Consider the following 22,972-nt stretch of genomic DNA (forward strand, 5'->3'; position numbering starts at 1 on the left):
CCTCCTTCCCTCCATCAACCACCAGTTTATTCTCCACCTTTATAATTTTTTCATTTCAAGAATGTTACATCAATGGAGCCCCCCTGCCTGTCCCCTTTCGGGGTTGGCTGTTTTCCACTGAGCGTAATTCTCCGGAGGGTCCTCCACGTCGTCACGCGCGTCAAGATTTCACGCCTCTAATTGCTGAGTGGTATTCCGTGGTGTGGCTGTACCTCAGTTTACCTGTACCCCCCCAGAAGACTTGTTTCCAGTTCTTGCTACTGGAGCTAAAACTACTATAAATATACATGTCTGTGTTTTATGTGAAAATGTCTTCAAATCTCCGGAATAAATACCCAGGGGTGAAACAAACAGCTAACTCATGTGGTGGTTACACGTGTCTGGTGGGTGTTTTTGTTTTTTGTTTTTTTTTTTTTAGAAACTGCCAATCCATTATCCAGAGTGGCTGTATCTTTTCTTTTTATAAGACTTATAAGATTTTATTTATTAATTTGAGAGGTACAGTTACAGTGAGAGGGACAGATAGAAAGGTCTTCCATCCACTGGTTCACTCCCCAAATGCCTTCAACAGCCAGAACTGTGCTGATCCGGAGCCAGGAGCCAGGACCCACTTCTGGGTCTCCCACGTGGGTGCAGGGACCCAAGGACTTGGGCCATCTTCTACTGCTTTCCTCGGCAATAGCAGAGAGCTGGATCTGAACAGGAGCATCTGGGACTAGAACTGGCGCCCATATGGGATGCTGGCGCTGCAGGCAGAGGATTAACCTAGTGCACCACAGTGCTGGTCCTCGCCGGTGTCACTTTATATTCCCACCAGCAGTGTGTGAGTGATCCAGTTCCTCTGCACCTTGTCAGCTTTTGGTGTTGTCACTGTTTTTCAGTATGCAACTCTCAGATAGATTAGTGGGGGGTGGGGGGTGGGGGTGGGGTGGTAGAGAAATAGAGTTGGTAAACAATTATAAGTAGTATTGTACGTTTAATTTAGGTGCCCGTGTGTTCATTGCTAGTATTTAGAAATAAAGTTGATTTTGCCACGTTAATCTTGTATCCTGCAACCTTGCTGAACTCTCATTTTAGTTCTAGGAGGGATTTTTTTCTGACATTTTTAAAGGGATTTTCATGTCATCTCCAAATAGGGACAACAGGCTAATGTTGGTGCTTGTGGATGTATCCTGGAGATTGGATACAGAGGAAGTGAAGACTGCAATGACTTTAACTGTGGTGATTGTGTGAATTTTAAAGTTTTTACTTATTTGAAAGGCAGAGTTACAGAGAGAGAGAGAGAGAGAGAGAGATCTTCCCTCACTGGTTTACTCTCCAAATGACCACAGCAGCCAAGGCTGGACAAGACCAAAGTCAAGGTCTAGGAGTTTCTTCTGGGTCTCCCACATGGATGCAAGGGCCCAGGGACTTGGACCATCTTCTACTGCTTTCCCAGGCCATTAGCAGGGAGCTGGATGAGAAAAAGAACAGCTGGGACTCTAACTGTTATCCATACGAGCTGCTGGCGCTGCAGGCAGCAGCTTTACCCACTACGCCATATGCTGCTGGCCCCGACTGTGTGAATTTTTTTTTAAGATTTACTTATGTATTTGAAAGGCAAAATTAGAGAGAGAGAGAGAGAGAGAAGTTGATCTTCCGATTGCTGGTTCATTCCCCAAGTGGCTGCAATAGTGGACCTGGCTGAGGCCAGGACCAGGAGCTTCTTCTGGGTCTCCCACATGGGTGCAGGGGCCCAGGGACTTGGACCATCTTTTGCTGCTTTCCCAGGTGTGTTAGCAAGCAGCAGGATCAGAATTAGAGCAGCCAGGACTTGAATTGTCGTCCATATGGGATGCTGGCTTCGCAGGCAGTGACTTTACCTGCTACGTCACAGTGCCAGCCCTGACTGTGTGATTATCACAACCAGATAATACAAGAAGAAAACTTACATGCCACAATCCTCATGAATGTATAATATAGTTTTTCTTTTTCTTTTTTTTTTAAAGATGTATCTATTTATTTGAAAGGCATAGTTAACAGAGAGGTAGAGGCAGAGAGAGCTTCCGTCTGCTGGTTCAGTCCCCAAATGCCTGCAGCAGCTGGAGTTGGGCCCATCTGATGTCAGGATCCAGGATCTTCTGGGTCTCCCACGTGGGTGCAGGGGCCCAAGCACTTGGGCCATCTTCCACTGCTTTCCCAGGTCATAGCAGAGAGCTGGATCGGAAGTGGAGCAGCCAGGTCTCAAACTGGCACCCATATGGGATGGTGGCGCTGCAGGCGGCAGCTTTATCCACCATGCCACAGCCCCAGCCCCAATAACTCTTAGTAAATATTGGCAAATACTCATTTCTTCCTTTGTGATGTATATTTATTTCTTCCTACATGTCGGGGTCCACCGCATGGCCTGAATTCTGCTTGGCCAGGTTGTGTCAGCAGCGGCAAAGGTCATTTGACATGATGCGGAAGCAGCTGAGGAAATGCTGTGGGCTCCGTGAACTGCAAGTGGGACGCTCACCCCAGTTAGTAACTCAGACCCCCCCACCTGGGACTGTTCTCGAAAGCCCAGCTCCCATGTAAACAACACACTCCCCATTGCTCCTTGTTCCACTGTGCTTAAACTCCCTCATCAGGAAATCCTGTGTTCATGAAACTGGACATTTTTATGATTAATGAATCACGTCACTGTAGATAACAGGTATTTGGAGTAGCCAGACATCTGGGTCTCTGCCTTTGCCTCCGCCTGGCCGTGGACAGTGTCCCCCTGGTTGCCCAGCGTGGGGACTCTTCAGTCTGAGTCTGCTTCCTCCTTCTACGTGACCTCCTCTCTTGGGTTAACCGACACCCCGCCGTGCTGGACGCAGCACCTCTGAACACTTATTCTTCCTTTTGGATACGCATTTCTCTGATACATGCCTTCCGTTGCCTTTCCTTGTTTTATCTGCTGGCGAGAACTTCCAGTGCTGTCTGGAATAAGGGCAGCGAGGGCAGACACTCTCACCTCGTTCTCCACCTTAGAGGGAAGGCGTTCATTATTTTTTTCACCGTTGTGTGTGATGTTAGCTGTAGGTGTCTCTCCCCTACTTTTCTCTCCTAAAAGTAGATTTTTTTTTATCACCACAAGAAATTCATCAAACATGGTCCTGTTTTTCTGCAGTTTGTGTCACTAAGCAGTTTTTGGTATTCCTTAGGATCCTTTGTTTGCATAGTGATAGCCTCTTTCATTCTTGGTATTAGCAATTTGTGTCTTTTTTTTTCTGTATCAGTCCTTATGAACAGGTTTGTCAGTTTTGCTGATCTTTCAAACAACTAGTTTTTTCCATTGATTTTCTCTACTTTTTCTGTCTTCTAATCTTTGATTTCTGCTCTTAGCAGCATTGCCTTCCTTCTGCTTACTTTGTGTTTTGCTGTTCATTTTCTGGATTCTTCAGGAGGGAACTTACATTATTGTTGGAGAACTTTCCTCTCTCTTGCTCTCTTTTTTTGTTGTTTTGTTTTCTTAAATTTTAATTTATTTGAGAGGCAAAGAGAGAGATACAGAGAGAGAGAGACAGAAGCAGAGAAAGATAGCAGCACAGAGAGAGCTCCCTTCCGCTGGTTCACTCCCCAGGTGCCCACATGGCCGGGACTCCGAGCAGGAACTCTGTCTAGGTCTGCTCTGTGGGTAGCAGGAACCCAGCTGTTTGAGCCATCATCAGTCCTCCTAGGGTCTGCATTAGCAGGAAACTGGAGTCGGACACTGGAGTCGGGTATCAAATCCGGGTACTCCAATGTGGATGTGGGCATCTTAAGGCTAAATACCTCCCAGCTTTCCTGTTTTCTGATGTGTGCCTTTATCGCCGTGAATTTCTTTCTCAGCGCTACTTTGGTTGTGTCTCACAGTTTTAGATCTGTTATATTTTGATTTTCATTTGCATTGATGGATTTTTTTTAAATTTAATTTTATTTATTTTAGAAGGATAGAGGAGAGGGGGCTGAAACAGACCAAAGCCAAGAGCTGGGAACCCAATCCAGGCCTCCCACATGGGTGGTAGGGACCCAGCTGCATTGCAGGTTACACATTATCTGTAGGAAGCTGGAATCCGGAGTGGGGCCAGGACTCAAACCCAGGAACTTCAGTATGGAATGTGGCTACTCCAAGCGGCATCATGACTGCTAGGCCAAGCAGCCATATCTATCTCAGTACATGTTTTTTTCATTTCCCTTGAGATTTTTCTCTTTGATCCTTGTATTGTTTACAAGCATGTTGTTTCATTTTCAAAAGTTTGGAAATTTTCCTGTTACCTTATTGTTACTAACTTTCTGGCTTGATTCTACTGTGATCAGAAAACATGTTTTGTATGTTTCAAGTCTTTGAAATGTGTTGGGATTTGTTTTAAGGCTCAGGATATGGTCTGTCATGTTACACGTGTTATGTCATGTTACATGTTATATCATGTTACATGTTATGGCATGTTATGTCATGTTACACTGGCACTTGCGGAGAATATCTGGTTATGCTGCCCAGGTCACTTAGACTGTTCACTAACTCTTGGTTGCAACCTGTTTTTGGTTGATGGTATTGTTGAGTTCTTCTGTATCTAGAAATTCTCTCTTAACTGTCTAGCTCTTTTGATTGTTGAGAGAGGGGTACCCACGTCTCCGACTTTAACTGTGAATTTGTCTGTTTCTGCAGTTGGTTCTATCATCTCTTGCTTTCATGTTTTGCATCTCTGTTGTTTGGTGCCTACACATTTAGGATTGCCATGTCTTCTTGATGGATTGATCCTTCAGGGTATAGATATCCCTTTCTGTCTCTAGGAATTTTCTTTGCTCTTAGTCTATGTTATTGAATACAGTCACTCTGCCTTCCTTTGATTAATGATTACATAGTTCATCTCTTCCCATCCATTTGCTGTAAGATGCCTGTGCTACCACAAGTGCGGTGAGTTTGTTGTAACAACATGTAGTTGGATCATGTTTTTATTTTTTTTTTAAGATTTATTTATGTATTTGATAGAGTTAGAGAGAAAAGAGAAGAGAGAATCTTCCATCTGCTGGTTCACTGCCCAGATGGCCAAAACAGACAGGGCTATGCCAGGAGCCTGGAGCTTTGTCTTGGTCTCCCATGTGAGTCCAGGGGTCCAAGCACTAGGCCATCTCCCACTGCTTTTCCCAGGTCTTTGGCAGGGAGCTGAATCAGAAGTGGAGCAGTTGCGACGTGAACCAGCACCCATTTGGATGCCAGTGTCACAGGCAGCAGCTTTACCTGCTATGCCACAGCGCTGGGCCCCAGATCATCTTTTTAAAATCTCTTCTGCCAGTTCCTTTCTTTTAATTGATGCATTTAGACCATGTACAGTTAATGTAATTATTGGGCTATTGGGACCTGAGTCTCATTTTATTGTCTTCTGTTTCTTCTCTTTTGATTTTCCTTTCTGTTTTCTTTTCCCTGCATCCCTGTGAGCTCACGAACATTTCTATAGTTCTTTTTTGTACTCGTCTGAAGCCAGGTCTCCCACGTGGGCTGCAGGAACCCAACTACGTGAGCCATCATCTGCCGCCTCCCAGGGTGCACATTTTCCATGAAGCTGGAATTGAAAGCGCAGTTTAGAATTGAGCTCAGACACTCCAGCATGGTTTATGGGTGTGCCAAGTGCCCACCGTGTATAATTTTTTCAAACTGACATTCTGAGTATCCCACTTCGTATGCATGGTTTATCACAGTCTACTGATGTTGGCACGTTACTAGTTTGAGTGAAGTATAGACGCCCACCTCCGTTTAGCTCTTAGGTGTTGGTGCCCCAGAGAGTCCTCCTGCATAAGAAGAAACATTTGCTTGTCCATTTAGCACCGTTCCAACTTGGCGTCAGCTGCCATGGCTCGGAACACTTAGGAGGGTGAGAGTTTATTATGTTTACCCATGTGTCTTGTTCATGATTCCATTTCTGATACCAAATGTGTCACCAGCTGGGTGTCAGTTCTGACACTGAATACCCAGTGTTGTCATAGATTTCGCGGGTTTAAGGGCTCAGTCCCATAGGCCTGTCCCTACTTTGACGCCAGCTGCAAACAGGGTAGTGAGGCCGCTCGCTCGCGGGCCCAGCTCCCTGAAAGTCAGGTGTGCTCCTGCGGCTCCTTAGCGACGCTCGGAGGATTGAGGAAACATTTTACCTGTGTTTACCTGCTTCCTAGGGGTCTTCAAAAATTTGATGGAAAATGTATATGACAAAACTGTATGGGTTTAAAAAATGTTTGCAACAAAATAAACGTTTCTTTTAATTCCATTTTTCCATGAACTTTTTGAAGTATACCCTCATCTCATAATGGATACAATACAAAACAGCCAAGCAGAAGAGATTCGTAAAGCAGCAGGTGGGGAGGGAAGCTTGGCAGGTGGGCCACGCTCAGCGTCCCTGACCCAGCAGTGCCACTTTGATTCCTGGGCCTGGAAGCTGCCTTTTCCCTTTCAAGCTAATGGCTCTAACCTTTTGCACAACAGCTTTCATTTGCATGTCCCACCCTGTTATGAGGTTTTGATGCCAGAGGGACAGACACGTGGAGTTCACCCATCCTTGTTCACTGGGGGGTGAACCACATCAGCTAGGACTTAGTGGCTTGGCCAGCAGGACCGCACACTGGGGGGCGGAGCCCTTGGTCCCAGTGGGGTCCTATCCCTTATTCTGTCTGCGTGGTGCTCGGTCTTGTTAGTTTCTTCATCATCGGAGTCAGTGATGTGAGGGTTAATCATTTATTTTACCCCTTGGCGCACAGGTAAGTAATTCAAAGACAGTATTTAAATTTTATTTTAGAAATATTTAAGACATTTAAAGTACTATTTTTTTTCATGTAGATATTGAAGAAAAATTTAGACCTTTTTATTCAAGTCATTATGAGGAATACGTAGAAGAGGATGTGAAGAGTTTAAAGGTAGGTACCATGGCAGAAGCTGAGCACGTTAGCATCTATCACAACACACGTTACCAACCGTGAGAAGCGAAGCGGTGCAATTTGCTACTGAGATTTTGGGATGAAGCCACTCGGCAGACCAGACCCGTCCCTGCAGCAGAGACGATGTGGGTAGCAACGTGAAACAAAAGTGCAGTGTCCCTGGAAAAGAGTGGAAGGTACAGGGAGCGGAGCGGTCATCCTGAGGAATTCCCGAGAGAGCGAGAGACAACAGAACTGTATCTGCCAAGACGTATTAGGAAATGTTAACCTACAACCCAGTGCTAGGGAGACGGCCTGGAGGAGGGTGGGAGTGACAGCAGAGGCACCTGGGACGCTGACAGGAGTTGGCATGTGGAAACCCCACGGTGCACGATTCCGTCTATAGGAGTTGGCTGCCAACCCCTCTCCCCTGTGTGCAGCAGTAGGCGGCAGTGCCATCTGCCTCGGGCTGAAGCTGTGAGTTTGGGGTCAGAGGTCAGGGAGCTGTGTCAAAACCCAGTTACCAACTGAGGGGAACAGAGACCTCCCCCACAGATACACTCAGGAATCAGTCTACTGCGGAACTTCCAGCTGCATCCCCCCATGGTCATGAGAAAGATACCACAGTACATAAAACAGGCAAGCAAACAGACTTTAAAATACAACAACAGAGAGGCAAGAATTGCCAGGCTTTTGAGGAATGTGCAGACTATAAAAGAGGTGTTGGACCTCTCAGTTGTAGAGATGCCCACTTGCTCGAGAGGACGCCCAAAAATCCAGACTCCAGACCAGTTGATGCAAAAAGCATGAGGTATTTATTGTACGTTTGCGCAAACGGGCCCCCACCTAAGGCGGTGAGGAGCCCTGAGCGGCAGTTTCACACAGGTTATATAGTCAACAAATTAGCATATGGGATTGGCCGGTTCGGAGGGACAATTAGCATACCGGAGAATGCTGAGGAGAGTGCTGAGGGAACCAGCTGAGGAGAATGCTGAGGAGAGTGCTGAGGGAACCAGCTGAGGAGAGTGCTGAGGAGAGTGCTGAGGAGAGTGCTGAGGAGAGTGCTGAGGGAACCAGCTGAGGAGAGTGCTGAGGAGAGTGCTGAGGGAACCAGCTGAGGAGAGTGCTGAGGAGAGTGCTGAGGAGAGTGCTGAGGGAACCAGCTGAGGAGAGTGCTGAGGAGAGTGCTGAGGGAACCAGCTGAAGAGAATGCTGAGGAGAGTACTGAGGGAACCAGCTGAAGAGAATGCTGAGGAGAGTACTGAGACTCTTCAAAGGGGGAGTGGCAGCTCTGCTCTGGGCATGCCTAGAGGTTCTCTAAAGGGGATAGACTTTTCCTTCCCAGAGAACGTGCCCGCTGGACCCTGGGGAACATCTAACCTCTTAAGAAGCCCCTGATATCTGTCCAGGCCTAGTTTCTTGTCCCTCTCCCCCATAAGGGTCCTTCAGAGGCATATCCAGTGCAAACTGAGAAAGCAGCCAAAGTGGCATCAGCCATGAAGCATTGTCTCAGAGACTCAGTATTTAAATGATAAAAGGTCCGATTGACCAGAAGATACAACAGCTTTAAATATGAATGTACCCATGGTCCCATGGCCTTAACGTGAAAAAAGCAAAAAATGACAGAACTCCGATAAATGCATAAATCCACAGGCTTTGATACAAGCATCTCTAACTGATAGAACAGAGACAAATCAGGAAAGATGTAGAATATTTGAAGAACAAGATGAGCAAAAAACAAAGGCTAATAAAGTTGACCAAATTTAAGAAAAGAGGCAAGATTGAAATGATGACTAAGGAGATATTACAGTAGACCCTACACACATCAGATGCTATAGAGAGACAGTTATTAACAACCTTTTGATAATTAATTTTAAAATTTAGTTAAAATGGACAAATTTCTAGGAAAAAAGTATAACATAGCAGAACTGACTGAAATATAGAAAGGTGAGTATGAATATGTCACCATTGACCAAGGTTGATGGGAGGTGGGCGTGGCCTAGCAGGAAGCTTGTCCTACTTTGGCATCCCCGGGTTGGATGACTCAGCTCCCTGCCCCTGCAGACCCTGGGAGGCAGTGGTGATGGCTCGAGTGACTGTCTTCCGGCCACCCGTGTGGGAGGCCTGCAGTGAGTTCCTGACCTGGGTTTTGGCCTCAGCCAGGGAACGTTGTGGGCATGTGGGGAGTGAATCAGCAGACATCGGCAGGAGCGAGTGTGCACCCACCCTCTAAAACAAACAAACAAAAAGCGGAAAAGCCCACAGCTTTTAAAGAGGTTGCATCGTGATCAAGTCTACCTACAACCATAGAAAGCCCACGGCCACGCGGCTTCATCAGTGATCTCTACCAATACTCAGTGAGGAAATGATCGCAATCTTCACACATTTCCAGAAAATCGAGAGAGCTCTTTCAGACTCATCTCATGCCGGCATAAACGTGATTCCCAAATCTGAAAAAGAAGGTATAAGTACGAGAAAGGAAAATTACAGGCCAATCTCCCTTAATAGTATAGAAATAAAAATCTTACATAAAATGTAAATAGATTGAGTTCATCAGTGGACAGAAAAACAGTTGGACTTACTCCGAGAAACCAAAGTTAGTTCAGGAAAGTCTGCCATTCTAATGAATTATCTTACTAAAAGGGAAAAAAATGCCTCTTTTTCATGGATGTAGAAAAATCAGTTGTTAAAATGCAGTATGTATTCATAATTAAAAATACTAGCAACTCAGGAAAGGGAGAAGTTCCTTGCCTGGTAATAAGGTATCTGACATAATCACAACAAATACTGTTCTTATTAATAAAATATTAACAGCTTTTGTTAGAGATACTGTGTGAGGCTAGAATGCTGTCTCCACCATTTCTAACTGATAGAACTGTAGTAGAGGCCCTAACTTCTGCCACAGAGCAAGAGAAAGAAGAGGGTTGCAAAGGAGGGACCAGGGTTGTCATTATGGATAAATGATGGGATACCTACATATAACATTCAAAAGAATCTTTTTGAATCCATAATAGGATTTTTTTGGTTATAAAATCAGTACAGGAAAAAATAATTTATGTTTTACCCACCACAAATAGTTACCAAACGAACTTTTCAGAAAGAAAAAAAAGAAATTGCACTCTTATCTGTACCATACCAAAAAACTCCAGGCCGATGACTGACATAAATGGGAAAGACAAAAGAATACAGCTATTGGAAAATATCATAGGAAGAATTTCTCCTGCTCTAAGGCTAGAAATTCTTCAGCAAGATACAAAAGCATTAACTGTAAGAGCAAAAACTGATAGATGTGATGAAAGAACTTACTCCTTGAATAAGAACCCATTATGGGATGACCAGCCACAGGGGCGGGGGGCTGCGGCACACGTGGAACTGACAAGACTCCAGTGATATCTAGAGAAATCTTACAAATCCCAGGGAAGAGGATCGGGAGTCCCACTGAAACGTGGATGACCTATCTGAACCTGCACCTCCGTTTGGGTCTGGTAGTTGGCAAGTGTACAGTGCAGTGGTATTAAGTGATTTAAATTATTGTGCAGCCATCACCACTATCCACTTCCAGAATTTAAAAAAAAAAAAAATCATTCCAACAGAAACTCTTAAACAGTGACTCCCATTCCTCCCTCTCCTGCCCATGGCATCTGCTCTGTCTTCTGTACCTGAATTTGCCTCTTCTGGGAAGTGCATGGAGATCAGATGATAGAATATTTTTCCGTTGGGTCTGGCATATTTCACTTAGCCTAGTGTTCTCAAGATGTTTGCGTTTGGTAGCACTATCAGAATTTCTTCCCTTTTACGGTGGACCGACATTCCGCTGTAGCGCTACACCTCATTTTGTTTACCCACGTACCTGCTGATGGATGCTCAGGTCGACTGTTGTGAAGAACAGTGTCGTGAATGTGGCTGTACGAGTACCTGTTGACATCCCGGCTTGGAACGCTGGAGGACAGTCCTAGCAGTGGAATTACTAGCTAAGAAGATAATTCTGTGTTACCTTTTAAGGAGCTGTCTAGCTGTTTCCCACAGTAGCTGCATTGTTCTACATTCCCCGGCATAATGAACCAGAACTCCATTGCTCCCCATCCTTGCCAACACTTGTTACTGCCTGCTTTTTGTTTTATCAGAGCCATCTCTGATGGTGGCTTTGATCTGCCACCATTACTATCAGAGCCATCTCGTGGTGGCCTGGATTTGCATTTCCCCATTGACTTAGCGAATGTTGACTATCCTTTCCTGTGCTTACCGGACATTTGAAAATCTGGATGAATGCCGGGTCTTTAGCACGTGTGTTTTTGGGTTGTGTTTTGTTACTGAATTGCAGCAGTTTATCTGTTGTGGATGTCTGTCCCTTACTGGTTATGTTGGATTTACAAATGCTTTCCGACCCTGAGGGACATCTCCGTACTTTCTCAATTTTGATGTGGTACAGTGATGTGGTACAGTTTATCTTTACTTTTCTTGCCCGTGATTTTTGTGTCATTCCCAAGAAATCACCCCCAAGACCAATGCCATGCTTTTCTGCTATGTTTTCTGCCAAGAGTTTTATAATTTTAGCACTTAAATTTATATTTTTGATCCATTTTGAGTACTTTTTGTATATGATATAATTAAGGGTTCAAGTTCATTCTTTTATATGTGTATATCTGGTTTCCCCCTTGAGTAATCCTGGCGAAACTGTCAAAAGTCAGTTGGCCGGCACCGCGGCTCACTAGGCTAATCCTCTGCCTGCGGCGCTGGCACCCGAGTTCTAGTCCCGGTCGGGGCACTGGATTCTGTCCCGGTTGCTCCTCTTCCAGGCCAGCTCTGTGCTGTGGCCCGGGAGTGCAGTGGAAGATGGCCCAGGTCTTTGGTTCCTGCACCCGTGTGGGAGACCAGGAGGAAGCACCTGGCTCCTGGCTTCGGATTGGCACAGCACACCAGCTGTAGCAGCCATTTTTGGGGGTGTGAACCAACGGAAGGAAGACCTTTCTCTCTGTCTCTCTGTCTCACTGTCCACTCTGCCTGTCAAAAAAAAAAAAAAAAGTCAGTTGACCATAGATGGGAAGACTGATTTCTGGGTTCTGTTCTGTTCCATCGGTCTACCTGTCAGTCTTTATGCCATATTGTTTTGTACCATATTGTTCTGATTACCATGACTTTAGAGTGAGTTTTGAAATCAGGAAGGATGAGTCTTCCTCCTACTTTGTTCCTCTTTTTCAGGATTGTTTTGGCTGTTTGGCAGAAGCACCAATTTAAAAAAAAATCCTACTTGTATGATCTGTATGAAATTTCCACTTCTGAAAAGATTCATTCTCCTCACAGTGATTTTCTGGTACTGAATGTTTCCTGGTGTGGTGCTTCTATCCACAGAGACAGTACCCAGAGCAAAGTGCGGTTGTGAAGAGAATGCAGTCTCTCCAGCTGGACTGTGTGCCCGCGCCTCCGAGCAGGTCCAACTCAGGTGAGCTGCATGAGCTCAGAGGTCTCTTCCTCCATGCACTGGCTCTTTCCTCTCCGGAACACTGTACAAGAACACTCCAAAAAGTGCATGGGAAATTGAGTTAAGAGATAAGTTTACTTTGGTACCGACAAGTCTGAAATCAATGCATAGTTGTTTTCTTCATCTTTTAAAAATGTTGTTGTTTTTTTTTTTTTGTTTTTTTGTTTTTTTGTTTTTTTTTTACAGGCAGAGTGGATAGAGAGAGAGAGACAGAAAGAAAGGTCTTCCTTTTTGCCGTTGGTTCACCCTCCAATGGCCGCTGCGGCTGGCGCATCGCGCTGATCCGAAGCCAGGAGCCAGGTGCTTCTCCTGGTCTCCCATGGGGTGCAGGGCCCAAGCACTTGGGCCATCCTCCACTGCACTCCCTGGCCACAGCAGAGAGCTGGCCTGGAAGAGGGGCTACTGGGACAGAATCCGGCGCCCCAACTGGGACTAGAACCCGGTGTGCCGGCACCGCAAGGTGGAGGATTAGCCTGTTAAGCCATGGCGCCAGCCGTTAAAAATGTTTTCTTAATACTTTGTTTCTTTTAATATTTCCCATGAGCTTTTTGAAGAGCCTTCATGTGGGAAACAGAAGAAACTCTGCCTTAAAGGGATCCATAATGTATTCAAGAATCAAGTGAAATAAATTTGAAATAGGAAGTAATTACTATTCTCACTAAAATGACCAGAGCTTCCTGAACAGGAGAGGCATAATACGTCTGCTAGGGAGAAAGTGACAGGAGAGGAGAAAGGGACAAGAGGTCAGAGGTGACTCGATCCAGGGCAGAACCGGCAGATTTTCATTATCATTTGCATCATGACAAAAGGGAAGCCGCTTGTTAGCTGTCGGACCTGGGGCAAGTTACTTACCCACTCCTGTGCCTCAGCCATCAGAGCGCGGTAAAGGCTTCTACTTTCATAGGGCTTCTAAGGAGTGGAAGCATTCGTAGAAGTGCTTAGGACAGAGCTACAGCTGTGTTTTCTACCCGGCATCCCTGTAAGGAGACAGCCGCCTCCCTGCTCAAGCCAGCTTCTGTCTTCCCTGGTCCCTGTAAGACTCACTTTCCTGTTGCTTGTTCCCGCGCTCCCTCGCTGTTGGCCAGAGACCGTGTGATCTGTGGAACTTGGAGGAGGAGGACCCTCTGTGTGCCTTGTTCTTGCCTCTTGCTTGTTTTCAGCTTCGTGACCCTGTTCAGGTTGTACTTTATTTTTCACGTTTTCTGAAGCCCATTACAATGTGGATCGTTCCCTCCCAGCCACAGAACAGCCCAGCTCCCTGCACAGTTCCCAGGGATTCATGACGGGTCCTGTGGAGGTGTCCTTTTTCTCTGCCTGCCCTGAGATCTCGCAAGAAGAGAATGAGCCCAGCCTGCAGAGTAAGCTCCAGGAGGAAGCCAACTACCATCTTTACGGCAGCCGCATGGACAAGCAGATGAGACAGCCGCCCAGGCAGAGTGTGGCTTACAGCAGAGAGGAGGAGAGGAGACGGAGGGTTTCCTATGACCCTTTTGCTCAGCAGACACCCTATGAAAATGTCCAGAAAACAGGAATAAAAGTCCACAGTTACCCTGGTACAACCAGTCACAGCAATGCAGCGCACCAACCAACAGGACTAACCAGCCAACCCCAACCGCCATATTGGAACAATGGAGTCTACAGTCTGCATGGTTTTGGAACAAGGCCTTTGGAGCCGGGAACAGCAGGTCAAACAGTTTGGTATGGGCCCAGTCTAAGCCCGATGTCAAGTCTGTATAAAACTCCAGTGCCTGAGACCAACCTTCTAGGAAACACACCCACCATCCCATTCAGCTCCTTGTCGCCAGCAGGTAAATGCATCTCTCGTGGTCCCCATCTCACCCTCTGTTGCTGACAGTGAGTGCCCTGTAGCAGCATGATGGACGTAACAAGCAGGACGGTGACATGGGGCGAGGTGCGAAGTGAGCCTGGCCACCGCGGAGTGGTCGTGGGAATAGTGCAGTCTGGGCCCAGGATCCATCACAGGCGCCCTCACGTTGTTACAGGTCCTGGTGACTTCTTCCATTCTAACCTGCACCACCTGGTGGCCATGTTACACCCAATCTCCAATAAATGGGAAGATACCTGCTTACACGCTAATCTCACTCACTGTTTTCTAAGAAGTATGAGGGTAGCTCATGTTCACAAAGTTCATAGAAAATGGACTTAAAAGATAAGTTTGTTTTGGTGCAAAAACCTTGGAAATCCATGCACAGTTTGTTCCATGAATTCTCTAAAGATTCCTCTTGGACATCTTTATTTCTTCTCATAGATAGCCCAAACACTGCCATTTGTGATGAAAGATTTTCTTTCCATCCCCATATCATTATCCCATGAAGTACAAGTTCATTGATAGTAGCTACTGACAGTCTCTAGTAGAAAGAATTTAATATCCAGCGCCAGTGTCAGAGAATCCCAACACTACCTTAACTGCTGATTGGCATCTGTCAATCATATCCATACAGTGTCCTGGAAGTCTTGAAATTAGCAGTAGAGGAAGTTTTGGGAACTACAGAACTTTGTTACACTTTGTTTCAGAAGGCAGAGTTCTCCCAAAGCTGCTTATGAGAACGTTCTGGATTTTCCCCATAGGTTTTGTTAAAAGACGCATGGAATCGGGCATCAAGTGAGATCTACATTACACACAATCAAATAAGTGAAATGTCGTTTAAAAAAAATTTTTTTTAAATATTTTTGGAAAGGCAGAGTTAGAGTTAGAGAGCTCTTCTATCTGCTGGTTCACTTCCCAAATTGTTGCAACGGCCAGGATTGGGACAGGCCAAAACTAGGAGCCAGGAACTCCTTTGGGGTCTGCCAGTTGAGTGGCAGGGTCCCAATACCTGCGCCATCTTCTGCTGCTTTCCCAGGTACATTAGCAGGGAGCTGGCTTGGAAGTGAAGCTGTCAGGATTCGAACTAGTGCTTGTATGACGTGGCAGTGGTGCAAGTGGTGGCTTAACCCCCTGCACCACAATGCTGACCCATGAAATACCCTTCTGTTTCATTTGTGTTTTTCAATAAAACTTCCCATTAGTGCTACTATATCATTTTATTCATTTTTAAAAAGTTTTTTAAAAAAAGATTTATTTTTTTGAAAGGCAGAGTTACAGAGAGAAAGGGAGAGACAGTGAGATCTCCATCTGCTGGTTCACTCCCCCAAATGGCTGGGAAGCCAGGACGGGAACTGGTGCTCATATGGGCCGCCAGTGCTGCAGGCAGCAGCTTAACTGGCTATGCCACAACGCTGGCCCCTTAGAAAGATTTTAAAATGTAGTTAGGGGCCAGGGCTGTGGCTCAGTGGGTTAAAGCCCAGGTGCAGCGCCAGCATCCCATATGGGCGCCAATTTGAGTCCTGGTTGCTCCACTTCCAATCCAGCTCTCTGCTGTGGCCTGGGAAAGCAGTGGAAGATGGCCTGAGTCTTTGGGCCTCTGTACCCACATGGGAGACCCAGCAGAAGCTCCTGGTTCCTGGCTTCGGATCAGCTCACCTCTGGCAATTGTGGTCATTTGGGGAGTGAACCAGTGAATGGAAGATCTCTCTCTGGCTCTACCTCTCTCTGTAACTCTGTCAAATAAAATAAATCTTTAAAAGAATGAATCTGACAGAGCTCCCATCTGCTGGTTCACTCCCCAAAGTGGAGCCAGGAGCCAGGAACTCCATCCAGGTGTCCCGGTTGCTGCTCCTGCCGGGGTCTGCGCCAGCAGGAGGCTGCAGCAGGGGCCAGACCTGGAGTCAGGGATTGAACCTGAGTACTCCTGCCTGGGTGTGCGTGTCCTAACTACGTGGCCAGTGCCCTCCCCGCAGCTTCCAAGGCTTGTCCCACCTTGTGCCAGGCAGTTGTCTGGGGCCTGGAAAGATACAGCAGTGGGAAGAGAGCCTGAATCCCTTCCCTGTGGAGTTTAAATCCTGGTGGGTGAAAGGCAGGTCATCAGCCAGTATTTGACTTTCATTTTGCTCTGACCTCTGTAAGAGTAACCCAGTCACACTAGTTCGGGCCAGAAATCTGTTTTCGCTCTTCCTCTGGTGCCTGCTCTGCCAGCAGCAGGTGTCCAGGGATCCAGCCCCTTAGGGGATCTGAGGTGCTCCAGTGGAAGAGGAGAGTGAGCCGTAAGAAATAATGGAATGATCTGCGCTCCTGCCCCGAAAGACGACCCTGCAAAGCCCCGAGTTAATAAATGAACACGTTGAGTTTCTCTTCGCAAATGTAACGGGATTCTTTTATTCGCTTTTGTTATCAAATAGTCCTGACCCTACACTGATTAGAAATAATTTTCTTTGCATTATAAGGAGGCCATGTCTGAATCAGGGAGCCCAGAAAGAAAAGAAACAGTTCATCATGTCAGTGAAGTAGGGCCCGAGTCCCTTCCTTTTACTAAGTGTGCTGCCTTCAGTAAGAATTGAAGAGGAAAGCTCGCTGAACTCTGAGGGTGGACACCTGCTGTCCGCGCAGTCCTCTGCTGGTGGACCCATGGATGGTCTCCATCTCCAGGCTGCTGTGAGCATGGATGTAAAGATACTTCTTTACAATCCCACTTTCAGAAATGGAATTGCGGGATCGCACAGGAGTTTTAAAGTTTCTGACGAACCCTCTGCATTCTCTGTGCACAAGGGTTTTGTTCTCTGCATATTCTTGTTAACACTTGGTATTTTCTGTTTTTTCTTTTCCTTTTTTGTAAGTACCATCCTCGTGGGTGTGAGGTGGATTAGTCGCATTTTTAAAGACAGGCATAGGTGATGAAGTTCAACATCCGTGAAGGGAAGCCCTGCCCCCTTACGGTGTCATGTTGTAACTCTTGCTTGTGATTTAAATGTCCCTCTCCTGTGTGTTTCTGTTCAGAAGAGGCTATGAAATGCAGCATATACAACAGCAGTGGCATTCAGCTTGGAGCCTGTAACTACATGGAGATCGGCGGGATGAGCTCATCACCACTAGAATGTTCGTGCACACACTTACAGGAGCCAGCTTCTAAGTACCAAGCCATCTTCGGTAAGAGTCCCTTACGCGTCCAGCAACTGTGAGCCCTCTCACCTGTTCAGAGGGATGTAGTGCAATCTGAAAATTGCCCCGATGACTCTCCTGAAAGTTACCCCGTTTTCTCTGTAAAAGCCACAGATTCAGTCCTTTGTCGTGTATTTTTTTGTAATATGGGAAGGATCACAGTATCTGATTCATGGCTTTGTTGTGAAAATGAAATGAGTGGATGTGTAAAAGAGCTTAGAGCTCCTAGCACGCAGCAATTCTATAGAAGTGTTAAACTTTCATCATCAAAGGAGGTTCTACGAGATAAACACTGCTCTCACTAGCACTTCTGTAATAAAAACCAGAGGGCTGTCTGCTGTAGGGCTCTGCTATGCAGACCCACAGCATTAGTCCTAAAACCGTCTGGGGAAAGCGGTCGTGAGTCTAGAATAATTTAGAACACAGGTTTTTGACTGACCCTGGGATTGGCGGATTCTGTCCATGAACAGCCGGATAGTAAGTAGGCTGGGTTTTGTGGGCCCTGAGGTCTCTTTTGGAACTACTCAGCTCTGTCGTGTAATGCCAAAGCTTCCATACACTGCTTCGCGTGTACATGAGTGAGCATGCCTAAGTGCCAATAAAACTTTATTTACCAAAAACCAGGCAGGAGGTGAGATTGGACCCACAGGTAATAGTTTACCGACCGTTGCTCAAAGCCATTTAAAGGACAGCTTTTAAAATACCTAGAATAGAGGTTCTTAACTTTTGAGTAGCCAAGGGTGTCTGAGAATCTGATGAAACCCAGAATCCCTCTCCTAAAAGATACTGACAAACTTTGACAAATGTTATCTTGGTCCATAGACTACTGACATCTAGTGGTAGCGATGGGAGCTGCATTATGGTGGGCAAGGAAGAATGAGTTGAGTGGGGGAAATGAGTTGTCTTTTTCTCCTATTCAGCTTTTTGAGTTTGGATGAAAGTCAAGGAATATAAATGTTTTTGTTTCCTCTTATTAATCATTTTATGCAGGGTTAAGGGGAAGGGTCCAGTAAGCACGGAGAAGAGGGAATAGCAGTTGGAAGGGGAGGCAAAGGATGGATCTAAAATAGACATGGAAGCATTTAGACTCCTTATCCCTTGAAAGACAAGGGAAGGCACTGAACAAGACTCACGCTTTTTGGTTCACATTTGATGGTCAGGTTCATTCTTGATGGCCTCGATTTCCACGACTGCATAGGAGGAAATTGTGGGGTGAAGTGTGGCAGGGGAGGGCAGAGGCTCAAAAGGTTAGTGGCCTTGTCTCTGGCCAGATGTAAATGGAAAACGTGCAAAAGGAACAAAGGTGGTGCTTTTCTCCTTTACATCCAAGAGGTTCTAATACAAACAGGGCTGCTGACTAGGACTGTAGGGAGCACCCAACCTAGTGAGCATGTGGTGGTTTTGACCACAAAGCCGTCAGCGGTAGTTCAGGGATGCACCTGCCAAGAGGAAGTGAGTGCCCTATCCCAGTTCACTCCAGGACTCCCAGGCCGGCAGCACGCCGGTTTCATCCAGTGAGTCACCACATCATTGAGTTCTCTTTTTCACCCTCTCCAGCAGCTCTATGACTAAGGAATCCCCTTATCCGCCTCCCAGGTTTCTGTAGCTGTGTGGGAGCCAGAATGCATGAAAGGGGCCTAGCTTGATGCTGTCTTCCCTCTTCTATTCGGCAGATGACACCACGAGTCTGACGGACAAACACCTGAGCCCCGTCAGGGACAACCTGGGAAAACACTGGAAAAACTGTGCCCGGAAGCTGGGCCTCACCGAATCGCAGATCGACGAGATTGACCATGACTATGAGCGAGACGGACTAAAGGAAAAGGTGTACCAGATGCTCCAGAAGTGGCTGATGCGGGAAGGCACCAAGGGGGCCACGGTGGGGAAGCTGGCCCGTGCGCTCCACCAGTGTTCCAGAAAGGATCTCCTCACCTGTCTGATACACCTCAGCCAGAAGTAACCCTGGGGCGGGCGGAGGTCCTGGCAGCGGGAGGCAGACGCCTCACTCAGCGAGGAGCCCATTGCTAAGAGCTGCCCAGCGCGTGCAGAATTCTGTTCGCACTGGGACGGGTTCCGTATCGACATGAAATCATTTCCCGCACTTTGGAGCTGCAGAATGGGAAGAGAAATCCTGGCAAGTGGGTTCCGGAAAGCAGGAAGACCTCTTCATGGCCCAGAACCAATCAGAAGCACAGCCCGGTTGGCTTTTGAAAGGGAGGAGAGAGAGACTTGAGGGAGATCGCTTTCCATTATGCTAATCATTCTGTTTCCTGGAGTTTTGTTTGAGCAAGAAAAAAACAAAAAATCCAGAGCTCTCTTCTTCTCCACACAGGCTTCTGTTAAAACCCAGGAACAGCGGGGCTCTAAGTCCTGCTCAGTAGGCACTTCTGAATCGCAGCCACAGGTCATCTCCGACGGCAGTCTGTTAACGGCACTGTCGAGCACTCTGTCGGTCACTGCAGGCCTTATGAATTGCACGCAGTCTCCTCTCCATTATATGCACATACACGTTAGCTGACTTTATACCCAGTTAATGGGTAAATGAACCGAGGGTGTCCTGTGGAATGCTACGGGGCAGGGGAAGTCGGGCTGGGCGGGGAAATCATCAGAGCTCCCTTGGCAGGTGTTGCAAGAAACTGCTAACTGTGACCACTGCAGAAATCCTTAGTTTTTTCAGTTCTTCTCGTATTTCTGCACAGCCTGGGTCCCTTGAGGAGAGAGTGGGTATTTGAGGAGCAGTGATCTCTGCCCCCCAGGTAGGACTGGGGCTTGGGGACTGGTCACTGGTGAGCCGCCGCCTCGGTTTACCGCAGTGTGCTGTGGAGGTGCTTTCTCTGTGTGCTATGACGTAGACAAGGGACAGCTGCAGAGGCTGCTCACTGTGCCCCTGGCACTCGGCCTTTCCGAGCCCACTGGAAACCGGGAGGCAATGCAGGAGCCACAGACGGAAGGTGCCCAGGGCCCCCGGACAGCGGGAATGCCATTGACCTCGCTCTCCTGGGAAGGAGGGGGAAGGGAACAGGGGTGGTCTTTCCAGCTGTCAGAACGGATGCTGGGGTTTTGGGTTAACGTGTCGGTTCTGATTCTGAATCCCCTCCAGCTCCAGCAGACACAGCCGGCCAGCCACACCTCCCACCCCCAGGAGGAGGCTGCAAAGCAAGGTTTCTCCCTCAGCACCCTTGGCATCTTGATCTGGATAGTTCTTTGCCGTGGGGCTGTCCTGTGGCTTGCAGGATACTTGGCAGCATCCTTGGCTTCCACCCACCAGGTGCCCTGAGTGCCGGTTTTCCCCTCTTCTCCCCTGAGGTGTGGCACCCATCTCCAGATGTGGCTTCGTGTTCCTCGGAGGGGCACAACCGCCTCCGTGGAGAACAGTGCTGTACATCGGAGCTCAGTCTCCTGTCCACACACAGATCCGGGCTCACCACCCAGCTGCCACTCAGCATTAGGCCCGCAGAGGGCAAAGAGAACTGAAGGAAGAAAGTGCCCTAACTTCCCCAGCGGGGCCTGGATGTTTTCCCTTTAAAAACGAATTCCCTGTACCTTCACTCTAATGGTGTTCTCAAGTCTCCACATTCAGAGATCAGTGTTAAGAGAGAAAAATGACAGATTTTAATGGACCTTCTAGAATAAAATGCTATACCTCTGAAGTCGTACACTGACATACGTGTGACAGTTTGGAAGTCCCCACTGTTGGTTCATTGCTCAGGCCGGCATTCCTGTGTACACTCCTGCTGTAGCCTGAGTAGCACTTGGTCCCTAAGTGCACGCAGACATTTAAAGCTTAAGTCAGGATAATGTCACTGAGGTGGAGGCCTCTTCCAGCGATGTTTGAAGGCAGGCCTGGAGGGAGGGCCCGAGTCACTAAGGTGCCGTGGGCAGCTCCTTCCTCAGACGTTGGTTACACAGCCTGGGTTGGTCCCAGACGCCCTCTCTCTGCATCTTGGTGCCCCTTGTGATCGGCATACTCAGCTCCTGCCACTGGTCAGCCCCAACAGAGGCAGAAATAGTGGAGTCACCTGACCTTGGACGTGAACCTCCAAAACCGGGAGCTGAACGTACTTTGTCTGTAAAGTTAGTTGCTCAGGTGTTTCATTGTAGCCACAAAAACCTAAGCACACACTCCCCTTCCACCCTGCTGCTCTAAGAGCAGAGGCTGATGGCACCCAGGGGAAGCCTCCAGACAGATGAACAGGCCGACAATACTGCTGTCCTTCACTGGTTCCAGAAAAGATACACGGCGAGGTTATCCGTGGTTAATGAGAACCTGCCTGGCAGCTTTCCCACTTGCTGCTGTGGACATATTCTTTGCTTTGAGTCTAGCATCCAAATCAAGGGCTTCAGGAAGTGAAAAGTGGCTCTTCCTTAGACAGCGTTTCTTATAGTGTTTTGATGTAATATCTATTTACAAAGAAAGTTTTTCTTACTGTTTACATTTTCACGGTTTTAGAAGCAGGTGATTATCATGGAATCAGTGAAGGGCTGGCCTTCTGCAGTGAGCTCCACAGGACGCAGTAACCCAGGACCAACGTTCTGAAGTTCTGAATTCAAATTCCCCTCGGCTGCTCTTCAGCGGTGTGGCCTAGGGCCTGTTTCCTCAGGCGGCGATGGCAGCAGCACACGAGGTGGGTGGAAAGACGAAGGGGGTGCATCCTACGAAGCTGGCACAAGAATGGCAGTACATTGTGCCACAGTGTGCGTGAAGGAAGCTCTCAAGTACATGCTTAATAAACCGTGAGACCAAGCACTTGAAAGCTCAGTGCTGCCATCTTTGCTTGACAGTAGGATGGCTGGGTTTGAGATTGTACACTTGTTGGGGCCGGTGCTGTGGCGCAGCAGGTTACCACACCGGCATCCCATATGGGCACTGGTTAGAGACTCGGCTGTTCCACTTCCTGTCCAGCTCTCTGCTGTGGCCTGGGAAAGCAGTAGAAGATGGCCCCGGTCCTTGGGCCCCTGCACCCAAGTGGGAGAGCCAGAAGAAGCTCCTGGCTCCTGATCGGCGCAGCTCTGGCCGTTGCAGCCAGCTGGGGAGTGAACCATCATATGGAAGACCTCTCTGTGTCTGCCTCTCCTCTCTCTGTGTAACTCTTTCAAGTAAAATAAATAAATCTTTTAAAATAAAAAACTGCACACTTGTTTTAAAGTTTATTTATTGGAAAGGCAGAGCGACAGGGACAGAGAGCGATCTTCCTGCTGGTTCACTCCCCGGATGCCGCCACTGCCAGGGCTGAGCCTCAATGAAGCCAAAAGCCAGGAACTCCATCCTGATGGCCCGCGTGAACGGTAGGGGCCCAAGCACTTGGGCCATCTGCTGCTGCCTTCCCAGGCACAGTAGCAGGGAGCTGGGCTAGACTCGTAGTAGCTAGGCCTTGAACTGCCGCTCCCATGTGGGAATGTCCCAAGCTGTGGCTTAACTTGCTGCATCACAACACCTGCCCCCAGACAACTGTTATTTTTTTCATCTTCATCTCAGAAGAATTCCCAGCCAACATTTCAGGAAAAAATAAGGAATACTGACTCTGCTAAAGATCGCAGGAGGTCATGTGATATCAGAGTGAACTCAGATACTGTGCATTGCTATGCAGGAACTGATGGGGGTAGACTTA

General features: G+C 47.4%; 1 protein-coding gene across 2 annotated transcripts in view; it reads left to right on the forward strand.

The window, feature by feature from the left end:
- Positions 1 to 21,013, forward strand: part of RIPK1 (receptor interacting serine/threonine kinase 1) — a 45,654-nt gene extending 24,641 nt beyond the window's left edge. For both annotated transcript variants that reach the window (XM_062183972.1, XM_062183981.1), the window contains 5 exons: positions 6,812 to 6,888; positions 12,238 to 12,328; positions 13,606 to 14,175; positions 17,202 to 17,351; positions 19,037 to 21,013. In XM_062183972.1, the coding sequence (XP_062039956.1) occupies positions 6,812 to 6,888; positions 12,238 to 12,328; positions 13,606 to 14,175; positions 17,202 to 17,351; positions 19,037 to 19,323 (1,175 nt within the window). In that variant the 3' untranslated portion in view covers positions 19,324 to 21,013. The remainder of the gene's footprint in view (positions 1 to 6,811; positions 6,889 to 12,237; positions 12,329 to 13,605; positions 14,176 to 17,201; positions 17,352 to 19,036) is intronic.
- Positions 21,014 to 22,972: the final 1,959 nt, after the last annotated feature.

The sequence above is a fragment of the Lepus europaeus genome, chromosome 3, assembly GCF_033115175.1.
Source record: "Lepus europaeus isolate LE1 chromosome 3, mLepTim1.pri, whole genome shotgun sequence".
NCBI classification, from domain to species: Eukaryota; Metazoa; Chordata; class Mammalia; order Lagomorpha; family Leporidae; genus Lepus; species Lepus europaeus.